The sequence below is a fragment of the Hemiscyllium ocellatum genome, chromosome 2 (genome assembly GCF_020745735.1).
Source record: "Hemiscyllium ocellatum isolate sHemOce1 chromosome 2, sHemOce1.pat.X.cur, whole genome shotgun sequence".
Taxonomy (NCBI): domain Eukaryota; kingdom Metazoa; phylum Chordata; class Chondrichthyes; order Orectolobiformes; family Hemiscylliidae; genus Hemiscyllium; species Hemiscyllium ocellatum.
Window position 1 is genome coordinate 117,771,953 of NC_083402.1, and position 17,419 is coordinate 117,789,371.

Consider the following 17,419-nt stretch of genomic DNA (forward strand, 5'->3'; position numbering starts at 1 on the left):
TGAGAATCGACCATCTAAATGAAAACTGTGGAAGAGATTCAAGGGACTGTTGAATCTCTTCCTGTTTTTCTGTTCTCAATATAAGAACACCCACTATTCGTTAGTAAGTGCTCACAGTCATTATTAGTCTCCCAAAATAAAGCAGAAACAAATCAGATACGCTGATACTATAAAATTGGGCCTACTTAGGAAGTGGGTCTTGGGATTAAAGTAAAAAAAAGTCCAGTAGCTTGCACAATCTGAGCCCAGACCAGAGAGGACTATAATTTGTATTGCACTACACTATACACAGTACAACATGCTCTATGGCTAGATTGGGATGCAATGGCTCAATTAATACTGGCATAGATCTGAAGGCATGTTACCATGCTTTTAGACAGTGAATGGTACTCACTCCCTGCTTCTCTTCTTTCTTGTAAGCAGCAGTTTCAAGTTTGGCCTCATACTCAGCTTGCACTTGATCTCTTTTCCTAAGCACATTCTGAATAGGTAAAAAAAAAGGGAAAAACTGGCTTTTGACTCTTGTTGGCAAAACTATGGTTGACACATCTAACAACCACCACCCACCATCTAAAATCAACACAAACAGCAGTTTTGTTAAGCTTCATGAAGTTTGATTTAAGAGTATTGAACATATTTGCACTTTAAGCTTCAGCACATATACAAAATCGCACTCCAGATAAAAATGTTGACAATTCTGAAATTATGCACAATGCTTCAACTGGCATCAAGAACACATGTGAATTGGACCATGCTTACAAAATTATGCCAGCAATGAGGAAGATATATTAATGTCCCATTTCAACATGCAAAATGACTAATTTGAAGCACTTTTGTGCATATATTACATACATTGCAACTAGAATGTGCATCGCAATGAGTACATGAATTACAAGTTGCAAGAACTTGTAGTCCATGATTAATATGGATGCTTCTGGATATCATTGAACACTAGCATGTCAAGTTACCATTAAAAAAAAATGAAAAATTCAGGCAAAAGTTTCTATTATAGGTTTGGAAAGAACTTTTAAATGGAGAAATGAAAGGCCTGCACACAGACTAGATGATGTTTCTAGATGCTACAGCCTCCTTTCAACTTTCTAAATTTTGAGTTCGACATACACTAATATTGCTGGTCAAGTTATGAAGTATCAGTAATTCAGAAGCCAATATTCCAGAGACAGGGGCTCAAATCCTACCAAGTTTAGTTTTTCAAAATGTCATATGAAATTGCCAATCCAAATTCAATCAACTCTAACTGGAGGGGTCTCACTGGTAATTTCAGAGACAAAAATCAGTAGTGGGCAAAATGCCAGCAACGCACAAACAAGGAGAGAAACAAAAATTACAATAATGAAGCTAAGAAACCTGTTTCAAAGGTTTTCAAATATCAGTCACAAATAATTCTTACATCAGGTTAAAAAAGGGAGGCTGATAAAATCTCTTACCTTCATAGATTCTATATAGAGTACATATTCTCGAAGGACAGGAAGAAAGTCATCAGACATGTCCTCAGATAGATCTTCCAGGGCAATGCAGTTACTGCCAACACAGTTTGATACCCCATTGAGGGGCTTGTTTAGTTCTTCTTCTACAGCAGACCAGGAGGAATAAATGGGCCCATATTCTCTGAGCTCCACTAAATATTCTGAATGATTAACAAAGTAAAATTTCACTTCAGATCTTGAATGTCAATAAACTGTAAAATAGAACATTTTCTGTTAAAAGAACCTTCTGTTCCCTATTCACCTCCTAATATTCCTTCAGATCTCTAGTTCTGATTAAAGTTCATGCCTGAAAAAAAGTGCCAAAAATTCCCTTTCACTCAATATGCCTCAGTATCCCATTTTTAATTTCAGATTTCCAGCAACTGCAGTAGTGTGCCATCTTGGCTCAAATGTAGCACTCCTCAGTTAGGAGAGATCATGGGTTAAAGCCCCAACCCAGTCTTACCCAGCTAATCCAGGCCATTCAACACAGTATGAAGGGTATTTACATTTTAGTATACGACCATTTGTTCCATAGAGTAATGTTATTACCAGAAGAGATTAATACTACACAGAGTCTAGTTTGCAATTTACCTACCAGGTTGGTTTTTAAGCATTATGTAGTATCACAGAATGTCAAGACCAGTACATACTTAGGAAAATTCAAGTTAAAGATCAATCTCCACACTTTGGTACTGTAGTTGAAACAGTAGGCAGGGGAATAGAAACATCTGGAGGTCACTGTTTGAACAAGCTGAGATTTGTTTTTAAGAGGAATCTTGATTACCAGACATTCATTTATCCAATCAGATTATCTGGCAAGATCACAATGTCCCAAATGCTCGGTTAAACTATATCAGGCATTTGATTTACCATACAAAATAATCTCCGCCCATGTCCTTTGGATAATCAAGGTTCCTCTGCAGAGCTGGCTCATTGATTAATTTCCCATGACCAATAATGCCTAGAGAGGCTGTAGTACTGCAAGCAACTGTGATTGATTTTACAATCGATTGAGACTGAAAAGTTTGGAAAACAGATCTTGTCTTCTGTGAAATTTACATTAATATGCCACCCAGTCCTACTCCAACTTAGTCAACTGGACACTCCAGAAAAAGTTCCTCATGCTGAAAATGAGAAGAGAAACCCATTTTCGGAAATCAGTTCAAAGCAAAAAAGTGCACCATAAAATATGTGTGAAGTCAAAAGCAGTTGACAATTTAGTGGACACTAAAAAAGATAGATGAATTTTGGTTGACAGCACTCAAAGTTAATTAATGAGGACTTCAAACATAAATGACCAAATGGATAGCTTCCAAAACAGTCAAGATAATATCAAGTTAACTGGGCATCACAAGGACACCAAATAACAAATTCATTCCAAGTGAGAAGAGAAGTTAACAGTAAGTCAGACCAGTCTCGAGCAGAATGAGAAAATACATGTTGGTAACAGTTATGACTGAGCCGCCTGTGAACTAGGGAGTGCTAATTTGAGAGATCCAAAGAATTTGCACAGTTAGAAAAACACTCTACCCTAAAAGAATTTCAAAAGACAGTGCTCAAGACCTTACATACAAGTTCCAAACGAGTATCAAGTACCTTACCTGCTTGTTCTTTGACTATTCTCTGGGCAATTCGGTCAATTGTCCCCAACTTCTGAGAAAACATGTCCAAGTAATCCCCCATAGCAGCAAACTCAACAGGCCGACTTCTTAGCTTGTAACCTCCAGTAACATATTTCACAGATTCCCCCATCTTGGTAATAAAAGCTAGGCCTTGCTTTTTATAAGGAGTCAGATCCTGCAGGAGTAAAACCACCCCCCCCACCCCAAAAATAAAAGTCACTTGCAAGTGGACAAAAATTTCAAGTTTTCTTACCTAGACCTAGAGATAATTGGCAAAATGTGAGGATGAGAAGAAAACAATTTTAATAAACTGGAATGCATTATATGAAGGAACAATGGAAACTTCCAACAATGTTTTTAAAAATAATTCATATTCGAAGTGGAAGAATTTGCAGGTTTGTGTGGGAAAAAATGGACAGGCAACAATTCTTTGAGAGTCAACACAACCCCATTTCGTTGTATCATTCTCTGCATCCAGACTGCAGCTGATCACTGGTTAATTCTGCCAAAAAAATAAAAAAACCAACTACCTTCTTCCCAACCAGTTCTGAAAGGTCTTCCCTTTACATGAAGTCTCTGCCCTTGGGTCCTAGTCTCCCCTACCTATGGAAATATTTTCCCCAACATCTACTGTCCAGGCCAATCCTCTATGTTTCAATTAGTATTCACCCTCATTCTAACCTCCAAGTATAGACCCAGAGCCCTCAAATATTCCTCACATGTTAAGCTGGTCATTCCTGGAACCATTCTCATCAACCTCCTTTGAGCATGCTCCAGGGCTTGTACATCCTTTGAGATTTCAGGCCCAAAACGGCACACAATAATCCAAATGTGGTCTGACTAGAGCCTGAAAGCCTCAGGAGTACATCACTGCTTTCATATTCAAGTCCTCAAAACAAATGCCACCATTGCATTTGCCTTCCTAACTGACTCAACCTGCAAGTTTACCTTGAGAGAATTCCAGACTAGAACTCCAAGTCTCCTTTCACTTCAAATTCCTGAACTTTCTCCCCATTTAGAAAATACACCTCTATTCCTCCTACCAAAGTGCATGACCTCATACTTTCCCACATTTTACTGAGTGCCACTTGTTTGCCCCAATATGGATCCTTGCAGAATACCACTTGTCACCAGCTGCCATCCTGAGAAGGACCCTTTTAGCCCCACTCTGCCAGACAAGCAAACTTCTATCCATGTCTTGCACCTTGCCTCTAACACATAGGCCCTTACCTTACTCAGTGGCCTCTTATGTGGCACCTTGTCAAAGGCCATCTTGAAGTACAGGTAGATAACATCTACTGGCTCTCCTTGGTCTAACCTGATCTTTACTTCCTCAAGAGAATTCTCGTAGATTTGGCAGGCATGACCTCCCCTTGATGAAACCATGCTGACTGTCTTATTTTACCATACACGTCCAAGTATTCACAATGGATGCCAGGATCTTTCATGAAAAAGATTAGACTAATTGATCTGTAATTTATTGTCTTTTGCTTTACTCCCTTTTTAAAACAGCAGCGCCTGCCTGTTAGTGATGTTCCAATCCTGTCAAACCCTCCTTGACTCTAGCAATTCCAGAAAGATCACTAACACCTCCACTACATCTTCAGCTATTTCACTTAGAACGCTAAGGTATAGTCCATCAGGTGGCCAACACGATTTATCCACTTTCAGGCCAGTTTTTCTGGCACCTTCTCCTTGGTGATGGCCACCATACTCAGCTCTGCCCGCTCACACTTTAATTTTTGGGATATTACTAGTGTCTTCCACTGTGAAGACTGACATTAAGTAAATATTCAGTTCCTCAGCCATTTCCTTATTCCCCATTATCTCCAGCATAATTTTCCCAGTGGCCTAATGCCCCCCCCATCTCCTCCTTTGCCCTTTATGTCTAAGGGAACTTAGTCTTCCTTTATGTAACTGGCTAGCTTAGCCCCATTTACTCTTCTCCCTTTGTTGCCCTCGACTGGTCTTTGCAAACTTCCCATCCTCAGGTTTCCCACTGCCTTTCGCCACATCATAAGCTCTCTTCTGCTTTTATGTTAGTCCAGACTTCCCTCATCAGCCACGGTTGCCTCATCCTCCCTGTACTACGCTTATTTTACCTCTGGATGAATCTGTCTCATGCCATTGCTGTTCCACTGTCTTTCCTACTAAACCACTCTCCCAATTTTACTCAGCTCCTCCCTCATACCTCTGTAGTTGCCTTTATTCAGCTAAATACCATTACCTCAGATTCTACCTTCTCCCTCAAATTCGCAGAGTACATTCAACATACGAACACTGCCTCCTCAGGGTTCCTTCTGCTTAAACTCTTATCCAGTCTGCCTCATTGCACAACACTAAATCCAGTAGTGTGTTTCCTAGGGAGCTTCACCACAAGCTGTTTACAAGATGGCTTTTTGGAGCACTATGCAAAGTCCCTTTTGGCAATCCACTAACCTAATTTTCCCAGTCCACCTGCATATTTAAACCTCCCATGGTCACTGTACCTTTGCTTTTCCCACACCTTTTCTACTGATTTAATTTTATTTCTTACTAAGGAAACCCCACCCCTCCATCCACCTGCTTATGTTTTCAATAGGATTTATATTCTCAAATATTCAGCTCCCAAACCAGATCCCCTTGCAGCCATGTCTGTGATGGTCACCAAGTCATACTTGCCAATTTCGATCTGTGCCACAAGCTCATTTTCATTATTCCTTATACTGCGTGCATTCAGATACAATACCTTCAGTTCTGTATGAATCACATGTCACATTGTCATTTGTACATACAGTGTGCTTGAAGTTTGATTGCTAATGCTTTCTATACAATCTGTCTTGGAGATTTTAATAATCTCTCCCAGGTTCTGCACTCTTCATTCTTGAATTCAGGTTTTCTAATTTCTCCTATAAATGAGCCCTGCACCCCCACCCCGCCATTTAGTTTAAAGCCTGTCTACAGCCCTAGTTATCCAATTCACTAAAACTTTTGTCCCAATATGGCTCAGACTACCATCGCATTGGAACAGGTCCCTTCTTCCCCAGTGCTGGTGGCAATGTCCCATGAATTTGAAGCTACTTAATCTTACTGACCCTGTGCCAATTAGCTCATGGCTCCAGTAGTCAGATTAGCTCCTTTTTGGAGCTGCTTTAATATAGCCCCTAGCTGTCCATACTCCCTTAGATAAAACTAGGGCACAGGTCCTGCTATGTCATTGGTATCTATGTGGTTCGTGACCATTAGATCTTTACAATCCCACTCCAAGTTCCTCTGCGGCCCAGGGAAGATATCAGATTTGAGCAGCTTAACACTTTGATCGTTACATTGTGATAAAGAAAGGTTAAGATTAGTTTGTAAAGTAGGAGCTCATGCGTAGGGAATAACATACTAGCATGAATAGAAGATTGACTGGTTGAAAACACTATGCATTAATTTTTTTTATTGCAGAATGTGAAGTGGTGTCCCACAGGAGTCTCAGCTTTTTCCAATTTTTCTCAATCTGGGGTGAGGGAAAGTAATTAAAATTTGCAAATGACAAATAGGAAGGTATCTGTAAAGATGACAGTGAGGTGTAGATTGTAGAGTGGACAAACATCTGATAGAGAGAATATTAAGTGAAAAAATGTAAAGTCACTCACTTTGACAGGAACAAAAAAAAGTATGAGAACAACTGAAGAATTTTAGCAAGTAATTAAGGTGGTTAACAGAACACTTGAGAAATTGAACAAGATGCTTTGATGCCAAGGCATACAAGGCAATGGACCAGTGCTAGAAACTGGAATTAAAATAGTGGAGTTATTTTTGACTGATATGAATGTAATGAGCCCGAGCTTTTTTTTTGCTGTGCTGTAGATTTCTATGATATTGATATTATGCTTCAGTTATACTTGGCATTAGTGAGATCTCAAATTACTCAGTTTTGCCTCCTTATACAACAAGGATGCAAATGTGTTAAGTGCATGCTAAGGAGATTGACACCTGGGATAAGCAGGTTGCCTTATGATTACAGTTTGGATGGGCTGGGTCTGTTTCAACTGGAATTCAGCAGAACAAGGGTGACTTAATTGAAACAAGATTCAGAATCAGGACAAGGTGAAGTCTGTTTAGGAATAGCAGACAATATTACTGCAGATGCTGGAATCTGTACTGAAAACAACAAAATACTGGAAATCACAGCCAGTCAGGCAGCATGCAAGAAAGAGCAAGCCAACAAGATAATTCTTCAAAGCTGATGTCAAATGTGGAAGGGACAGCATTTTATGCAATTGCGCTGGGGAAGAAAGGGTGTTGTTCATGTGGAGCAAGGGATCAGAATATCAGAACAAATTGTGTTTCTCTGTCTGGCAGTTAGACAGTCTCACTGACGTTTTGGGGCAGGGGGTAAAGAGGATAGGAGGATATGGTGACAAAAGAATACAACCAGTAAAACTTAAAAAGAAAGGGAAGGAATGAGAGTGGATTCACACAATCTGAAGGTACCAAACTATATTAAATCCAGAAGGTTGGAAAGGGCTAGTCTGAAGAGTTATTCCTCCAGTTTGCGCAATGATTCGCTGGAGTATTGCAGCATGCCAAGGACAGACAGTGGTCATGCAAGCAGGACACACTTAAAATAACAGGCTGCAGCAAAGTCTGGGTCATGCTTGTGCACAGACCAGAGGTGTTTTGCAAAGTGTTCACCCAGTCTGCATTTAGTTTCTCTAATGTACAGTAAGCCACATTACGGTGCAATAAATACAATACAGATTGGTGGAGATCCAGGTGAAGCAGCATTTCACCTGTAAAGACAGTTTTAAGCCCTTGAATTGTGAGCAGGGAGGTGGTGAAAAGGCAGGTGTTGCATCTTCTGTGGTTAGAAGAGAAGATGCCATGGGAAAGGGTGTGATGTTGGCAGTCAAGTAATGGATAGGGTGTCCCATTGGGAACGATCCCTGTGAAATGGAATAGAATGATCCTTTGAACGTGGAGGCTGGTGGGAGGACGAGTGAGAATAAGGGGGAACCAATCAAATCAATCATTTTGCTGAGTGATGGGAAGGGACAAGGGCAGAAGAATTAGTGGTAGAGCAGATGCAGTTGCAGGCCCTGTCAACCACAGTCAGTGGGAAACTACAGTCATGGAAGGAAGAAGCCATGTCAGCAGCACTTGTTTTGGAAGGTGGCATTCAAACAGATTCAACAGACAAAAAAGGGACACCAAACATTTTGCAGGGACCATTCCCTCCAGTACACCCTTGGCCATTCCTCGACCACCAACACTAGCCCCCTTCCCATGTAACCACAAAAGGTGCAACACCTGCCCTTGACCACCTCCCTGCTCACCATCCAAGGGCCTAAACAGTCTTTCCAGGTGAAGCAGCATTTCACTTGTACATCCTCCAATCTGATCTATGCATTCACTGCATCCAATATGGTCTACTTTAGATCAGAGAAAGAAACAAAATGCAAACCAGTCAGTATACAAGCAATGACCCCAACCTTCACAAATCTGTCGTCATTTAAACATAGCATCACTCACACATATCCACTTGTCTGTCCTCGGCATGCTACAATTCCAGCAAGTTACAGCACAAGCTGGAAGAGCGACATCTTATCTTCACTGGAATGTGAGAATGACTGAACAATCACTTAATGTGAACTATGAACACCCTTTCTCCACCAGCACTATTGCATAAATGCTGTCCCCTCCACACTTGATGTCACCTCAAGTGTCATCTGGACTCAACATTAGCTTGCTCAGTATGGATGCTGCCTGACCCACCTTATTTCCAGCATTTGTTTTTGGACCAACAAGCAATTGTTTAAAAAAGTTAGGGGTGATCCTTTCAGGACAGGGCTAAAGGCAAATTCACCAAAGAGAAAACATTGGCACTATTGCAGAAGTAAATGGGGGTAGAGTCTTTTTTGGGTTTTCCAAAAAAAAAGTCTCATTTGAATGGCAGAGCACGTTCAAGAGGTAGAATGGCCTATGTTTGCTTGCAAATTTGTATTTTTTACTTGCTTCAAGGGTTGTGTGGTCCAAGTAGAGGTCTGACCATTGGGGTTGTTTATATACTACATTTCCTTACATGGTCACCTCAAAATACTAGTCTCCTGTATTCACACAATTCAACTAGTTGGTTACTTAACACCTGGAAAGAAATTTGAAATAGTCTGATTAATTTGGTCCTTGCAACAGGGTTTCTTTTGCAAAAAAAAAGTAAACATTTCAATGTAATGTCACTTAAAACAGTTGACAATGTAGATGTGTTTGAAGCTACCAAGCTCTAAATTACATTCTTCCAAGACGATTGATTTACATTGCATTGACCCACCCAAGTAAAAATGTACCCATGTTTAAAAACAACTCCACACAGACTGTAACCAAAGGGTGGAATCAAACCCAGGTCCCTGGCACTGAGGCAGTGCCGGTAACCATTGAGCCATTGTGCTGCCCTGAAAAAATTGAATCGATTTTTAAACAAGGTTTTTAAAATTTTTAGGAATCAGAACAAGAGGCCATGGGGAATGTGGGCACAGTTAATTGCAGAATGGCACAAGTGATAAGCCTTTTTGAAGTTTACCTTTTACAACAAAATCTGGAAGGTCAAGCATTGACACCACCTTGTCAAAACAAAATGTACCATTGCAATCACAATGGCATCAGATATTTGCATATTCTGTCCATATCTGCATAGGCTTCCTCCAGGTGCTCTGGTTGCCTACCATAGTTCAAAGATGTGCAGGTTACAAGGATTATGGGCCACTTAGCATGGCCAGTACCCACAACACAGGCTAGATGGATTAGCCATGGGCAATGCTGAGGAGTGCAGGGAGGTGGGGGGGGGGGGGGGGGGGGAAGAAGAGACGAGCAATGAAATCTGAAAATACACTATTTTGTGGAACTTCTCCCTCATTTTTGAAATGCTCAAGGACGCCACTATTAAAAAGCACCCTAGCTGTACATTAACTTTGTTCAATGTTGTGGCTCAAAAGCTGCATTACTGGATAGTAAAAATCAAATCAATCTTGACATCCAACCCCACCCCCTCAAAAGTCTTCTTTTAAAAACCAGCCCTGTTTCTGAAGACAGGATCAAATTAGTGCTGATCTTGAAAGGTCATTCAACATTAATTCTTCACAAGCCTTTACAATAACTAATACTGACCCGGGGGGGGGAAAACGGAGGGAAGAGGGGGTAATTAGAATATACATTTTGATGCCAGTTCAATATTGCATAATGCCTCAAACCGCAGATCAATGGATGAGAAAAAATACTCTCTCAGCATCAGAGACTTGTGCCAATCTTTTTATCACATAGCAACTTAAATGCAAAATATTTAGTACTAGATATTTCATTTGTTATCACATCACAGACTAATTGTAATATTCCACTGCAACAAATTTCAACTCCTTCATACCACTTGATACAGGTTGAAAATTGCCATACCTTTACTGTTAGAAAAACGTTGAAGTGGTCATTGAAGGAAAGAACTGGATGATCTGCGATCCTTTTCAGAAACTTGTCCAGTGCTTTCCTTCGAGTTTCCACAAAGTCTTCGGAAAAGCGATCCACCACTCCCTTCACTACAAACTTTTCTGGAAGAGGCTGTACAGAATCAACAGGTCTCCAATTACTAATGTTGGTAATTTTAGTTTTCTTCCCATTCTCAAGCTGCAAATGGGATTTTGTAATTCCATGAAAGACACAAACTGCTATGAAAATGGTGCATTAGTGAAGCGATTGATCAGGTGGCCTAATGAAAAGGCAGACTTAGAGATGACCTATAAAACGCTTCAAAATTCTCACATGTTCAATAAGTCCCACAGAAATGACATTTTTTACTTGTGGGAAAGTGAAAAAACAAAATGCTATTAATGAGATAGCCATTAAAATCTAATAAGGAATCCAGTAGAACATGGATCTCATCACTTATGAATAGTAAAGAATAGGAAAGGACAGTTCAATGGTTATTTCAGTTAAAACTGAATTTCAGTGCAAATAATCCACATTTTAATTGATTGTGAAGACAAACTATTCATTTTCTAAAATAAAGAGTTAACATTTTTTGTCCTATACTGTTTAACATGAGGGGTGACCTTATATAGAGTTTTATAAAATCATGAGGCATGGATAGGATAAATCGACAGTCTTTTCCCTGGATTTGGGGGGGGGGGGGGAAGAGTCATCCAGAACTAGAGGGCATAGGTTTAGGGAGAGGAGGGGAAAGATATAATAGAGACCCATGGGTCAACTTTTTCCACAGAGGGTGGTGAGAATAAGGAATGAACTGCCAGAGAAAGTGACGGAGGCTGGTACAACTGCAACACTTAAAAGGCATCTAGATGGGTATATGAATGAGAAGGGTTTAGAGGGATATGGGCCAAGTGCTGGAAATGGGACTAGATTGGTTTGGGAAATCTGGTCGACATCGACGAGTTGGACCAAAGGGTCTGTTTCTGTGCTGTACATTTCTATGACTATAACATGTGAAGTAGCAAGATGGACTAGCAGAGATTGAAGAGGAATCTAGGTGAATACATGATCAGGTAAAAGGAATAGAGGGATATGATAATAGAGCAAATGGGAGTGAGGTGGAAGATGACTTATGCTTTCGTACGTATCGACCTATTAGGTTCAATGGCCTTTCTCTGTCACGTAAAATCCTAAACAATTCTAATAATAGTGCAATTTAATATTCGCCCTCAAGTCATCACTTGAAATTATACTGTTGGTTCGCAAAGTGCACAACATGACACACACCAGTTCATTACTTAAGTCACAGGATATAGGGGCTAAGAGTTTACCAAGATAACATTGTTTTATGAAAACAGATACTAACCACGTAGATAGATTTGCACAACAGATACAGGATGCAGAATACACAATTTAAGTGGTGTTAAATTAGGCTATACATAAGAAACTATAAGACTTTGCATGAGTCTGCATATTACTAAGCCAAGACAGGGCCTAAACTTAAGCATAGTTAACATTAAAAAAGATGCTATGTAACAACAAATTCTGAAGGCATTTTAAAAGCAAAGTAAAACCACAAGCAGAAATTAAGTCAGGTAACTAAAAACTTAAATCAAACTGGTAGGTTTTAAAAGCATGATTATTAAAAGGAGAAGTGTGTAGAGGTGGAGAGATGTAGCAATAGCATTTATTTGCCTGACAGAACAATAGTGTGCTGTATTGCAATATTGCTGAAATGGACATTCAGGTCATTGAGAATGCATACTAAGTTTATAGGATTAAAAAAGATTTATTCTCCTTTAAAAGGTGCATTACAATGTAAATAAATGCACAGGCAACACAGTCAGCCATCCCACTTCACATTTGCACCCAATGAAGAAAGTGCAAAAAATTGTTCAAAAGTTGTTGCAAATCCTTGAACTGGCCCTCTTGACTGGGTCTGTGTGGGGATCGAAAGGAAAACAAATCATGGTCTCAAAAAAGTTACTTCAGAAGAAAGTAAACATTTGTTTCAGCAGTCAGCTAATTGACTTCCAGCTGCGGCTAGGTTTGCACTCAATGTGCAAATATCACAACTGTGATTTACTAGGGTGGTTTATACATTATGACAGATTGCTATTAAGATAGTAGGGCTGAAACTGGGAGAAAGATTTGTTTCAAAATAATTTCAAGAAATATCAAAGTACTACATCAAGTGAAAGTATCAAGGCCCAACAACTCTAGGAGTGAAAGTGACTCAAAACCTCTGCACACACTAAACTACTCTAGTGTTGCACAACTATAAACTGATTTACTGATGCCATTAGAATTGTGCCCAAGTTACAAGGAAGACAAAAACCAGATTTATTTTGTATTGCCTTATAGCTTGGTCATAGAATCCCTTTCACAGGCAAAGTGGCCATTCAACTGAGTCAGCACTGATCTTCTGAAGACGCCCCTAGTCCCCCAAACTATCCCAGTTATCCCACATTTCCCATGGCTAACCCATCTAGCCTGCATTCCCTAGACACATTCAAAATTAATCCAGTCTCATTTGCCAGACTTTGGCCTAGATCTCTATCAACCCTGCTGCCATAGCAACATTTTTTGGGGGAATGGGGAGGAGGAGAAGAGGAGGAGGATTGGGGTCATGAGAGGTATGTGCTTGTGGGGAAGCAAGTAGCATCCAGCCTGTCAACAGTCTGGAGTACAGCACTGAAGACAGGCTGGGGATTACAAAATACATTTACAAAAATTCCAGAAGTCTCTTTCACAAATCTGCATTATGTAGATTAGTACAATTCCTTGGACCAATACAACCACATTTAAATTCAACACTGCATCCACAGTACTTTGCTTTTACTTAAACCCAGTTGAAAATCCCAGGATGAATCCATCTTGCTATCTGTATACCTCTGTACAGTGTTTAAGTACTTTTAATCCAGTTCTGATCAGCATAACTATTCAGAATAACACTGAACTTGCAGTAGATCTACAAAGACATATTGAGTCAAAAAGGGGATGGGTATCATGTACAGCAGTGTGCTTCAGTTCTTTGTTATGCAGCTAAAAACTTGACCGTATTTCTCCAACATAATCCTTGGAGACTGGTCAATTGTTTCTCCCGCAAACACACCCTTAGGGCAGAAGGCTACATCATCTTGGAGCAAGGTCAACATGGATTATTAAGAAAGTAATGAACTTGAGGCATTCATTGGAAACGGAACTGATTTTAAATAAACAAAAATTCCGAAAACAAACTGGATTTAAACAAAAAGAGGGATTAGAATGCTTTTTGACTACTTACAGGGGTGGGGGACAGAAAGAACCAACATCTAAAGGTATATACTTGGCTTCCTTTCTGGAGTACGTTGTATATATTGGAGCTTGAAGAGAGACAGCATAGTCTCAAAAGATGCTTAACAATGACAGATTATAACCAAATCATCCAGGTCATCAATTTTTAGTGTTGCCATAGTAACTGAATGACATGGGAGTGACAGGCAATCTGAAGTTGGTGCATATTTCTTTTTGATTTTGGCATCCTGTAAGTCTCTTGCCTGAAGGTACTGACAACTCCTGAGATCCAGTTTTGAACAAAACTTTTTTCCTTTTGTCCAAGAAACATGTATGTGCCAGTCTATTACAAACGTGTGCCATGGGTCTCCATTGAAAAAACATGGATCATAGGTAGTTTTCTGCATTGTTGAGATTAGACTAGTTCTGGCAACATTGTATTAGGGATCTCACTGTTGTGAGCAAGATAGTCACATCTTTATTTTCCAACTCTTTTGGAAGAAAGCACTGATATTCTATGATTTGGAGATTTCAGTGTTGGACTGGGGTGTACAAAGTTAAAAATCACAACACCAGGTTATAGTCCAACAGGTTGAATTGGAAGCACCAGCTTTCGGAGCAACGCTCCTTCATTAGGCAATTACCCGATGAAGGGGCGTCACTCCAAAAGCTAGTATGCTTCCAATTAAACCTGTTGGACTATAACTTGTGATTTTTAAACTGATATTCTATACCATGTAGACTAAAAAAACCTTAATGTTGAATTACCATCCTGAATGAGCACGTTTCAAATCAAACCAACAGATAGGTAAACTACAACTCACCTTCAGTTATGTACCCAAAAGAAACAGGGTGGAGGAAGAGAAATTTTAAAAACAGTACTGCACACAAAAATAGTGTAGGACTTGCAGCTTGCTATCCAACATCTCTTGCATTAAGAGAATGTGCAGATAGAAGTCAAGGATCAGGTTTGGTCTGTGTCATTCAAGCATTAATGTTTCTTGGACAAAAGGAAAAAAGTTTTGTTCAAAACTGGATCTCAGGAGTTGTCAGGACCTTCAGGCAAGAGACTTACAGGATGCCAAAATCAAAAAGAAATATGCACCAACTTCAGATTGCCTGTCACTCCCATGTCATTCAGTTACTATGGCAACACTAAAAATTGATGACATGGATGATTTGGAGAGGAGGGGAAATGAACTGAATTGAGCCAACAGGGCATCAAGATGTTTGTCCAACATATAAACACCAAACATCCCACAGAAATAAACCTGGCCAATTATTTGCTACGTACTGGAATAAGATGAGTCGGCTGTGATTCTTCCAGTTTAGTCCTCAACCAATCAAAATCTTGGTATCTACGTCGAACTGTGTACTCTGGTAAATCAAACTCATTTCTGGTGGTCTGTAAATAAATCAAAGCTGAGAGTAACCAGGAAGCATCAGGCCAGAATGTCAACTTGCATTTGCAATGTGTTCAGACCCTCAAATAGATTTTGCACTTTTAAAAACAACCGTACACAATTCCAACACAGGAATTAAATGTAAAATCCATCTTAAAAAAAGCAACTTGGGATACATTATTCTGGGTCATGCTTCATATTTTGTCAATACATCTTAAGGGCAAATTAAAAGTTTATTTTTCTGTTGAGAGAAGACAGGAATTTCAAAACACTTTCAGCTAATCAAAAAAATCAGTCACATCCAGGATCAAAGTCCAATTTTTGGCACAAGTACTTCGAATCAAGGTTGGTAGTCAGAATCAGGATAAAATATTTTACAGGTCTGTTTGATACTTTCCCCAGCCATGATCACTACACTCAAGAACAGAGGTATCAACGTAAATTTAGCTTATTTTTCAAATATCAACACCAAGAATTCTGAATTAAAGACTTTAGAGCTCTAAAGCCAAGTATAGTTTCTTTCCATGCTTTAAATCCAATTTACCATGGAAACCAGTTATACATTATACATATTATATAATAGCATTCATTTTATACTATTCCTAGTCACTTGCAATTCTAGTATTGCTGCAGTTGAGAAACCTAGGCAACAGCACTTCAGGTCATACTGTTCAACCACAAAAGAGTGATCTGGCAGCATAAGGCTTTTCTTCCAGCACAAGAGACTGAACCCACTGCCTATGAACCTTTAGAGAGATGGCAAATAAAGTTTTGGGCAAATTACAACATATTCCATCTATTTTATCTCCTACTACCCCTTTACTCCAGAAACCCTGCCATCTATCCTATGTCCAGACACTAGCCATGTCAAGGGCTCTCAATGCATTGCAAGCAGCATGGTAAGGAGTCTCTATTAGTTTAAAATGCTGGGGGAAAAAACTTTGCTAGCAAGACTTAATTTTTGCTCATACTTTTGTGCTAACTCTGTAGGTAATGTAAGTCTCCATTGCAGACACGTGTTTCTTTGGGTCATCAACTGTAACAAAGAGATCCTTGGTTTCACCATCCAGCTCATCATCCAGTTGTAACCTATTAAGGAGAGATGAGGAAGAAGCAGGACTTGATGTCTCCACTGGTGTCCCATTGGGTAACATTTGATCCTAAAAAAGTGGATAAACAGTTTTGATCAGTATTTAGAATTGGTTATCATCAAGGTGACTATACAAGGTGCGACATGCATTTGGACAAATTTGCTAATGCAACCGTAAAACTATGAAAGGCATATTCGACTTGGCTTATATCAACCTGCATCACAATCAGAAGGATTAGGCCACACAGCCCCTTGAACTTGCTCTGCCATTTAACAAGTGGCAACTGATTGGACTGCAAGGTCAAATTCACATTCCCTCCTACTCTTAACCTTTCAATCCCTTGCTCAACAAGAACTCATCTGCCTCCATCATAAAAACATGAGGCTCTGCTTCCAGTGCTTCAGGTCACGCTGTTCAGTCACAAACAGCCTTATACAGGGCATCTGGTAGCATTAGGTTTTTCTTCCAGCACAAGAGACTGAGCCCATGACCTAACAACCACCTATGACCCTTGAAAGAGATGACAAATAAAGGTTGAGTTCCAAAGACTCAACCCTCAAAATCCTTCAGCTAAATTGGTCTTAAGAGGCCTATGATTTTTAAACACCAACCCCTAAATAAAGATTCTCACATAGGACTAAATATCCTCACCAACTTACCCTGTCAAGATACCTCAGGATTTCATATATAAATCAAGTTGCTTCTCACTCAACTCCAATGGAAACAAGCCTACATACAACTTTTCCAAGTCAACACCACATTTCAAACATTAGCATACCTTCCCTAAACTGCCTCAAGTATTTGCATACTTCCTTTAAAAAAAGGTGGCCCAATATTATGCACAGTACTCCAGTGGCAGTTGCGCCAGTTCCTTGCACAAATAGTGGAAAACTTTATTACTTTTGTCAATTCCCCTTGCAATAAAATACATATGATTGACTTTCTAATTAATACTCATGCACAAGGCCATTCAGGTGGCTTTGCATCCTCTGCTTAGGTTATATTTTGTTCTTCCTGTCAAAATGGAAGCATTCACATTTCCCCCATGTCACATGCCATTGGCCACACCTTTGCCCATTTTAAAACCTTTAACTTACCCA

General features: G+C 39.7%; 1 protein-coding gene across 3 annotated transcripts in view; it reads right to left on the minus strand.

Annotated features, from left to right (window-relative positions):
- The window catches only part of snx30 (sorting nexin family member 30), a 61,791-nt gene that overhangs the window by 16,083 nt on the left and 28,289 nt on the right, over window positions 1–17,419 (minus strand). For all 3 annotated transcript variants that reach the window (XM_060845701.1, XM_060845694.1, XM_060845686.1), the window contains exons 2-7: window positions 16,200–16,388; window positions 15,120–15,230; window positions 10,523–10,681; window positions 3,092–3,287; window positions 1,449–1,648; window positions 395–481 (exon numbers count right to left, since the gene is read on the minus strand). In XM_060845701.1, the coding sequence (XP_060701684.1) occupies window positions 395–481; window positions 1,449–1,648; window positions 3,092–3,287; window positions 10,523–10,681; window positions 15,120–15,230; window positions 16,200–16,388 (942 nt within the window). The remainder of the gene's footprint in view (window positions 1–394; window positions 482–1,448; window positions 1,649–3,091; window positions 3,288–10,522; window positions 10,682–15,119; window positions 15,231–16,199; window positions 16,389–17,419) is intronic.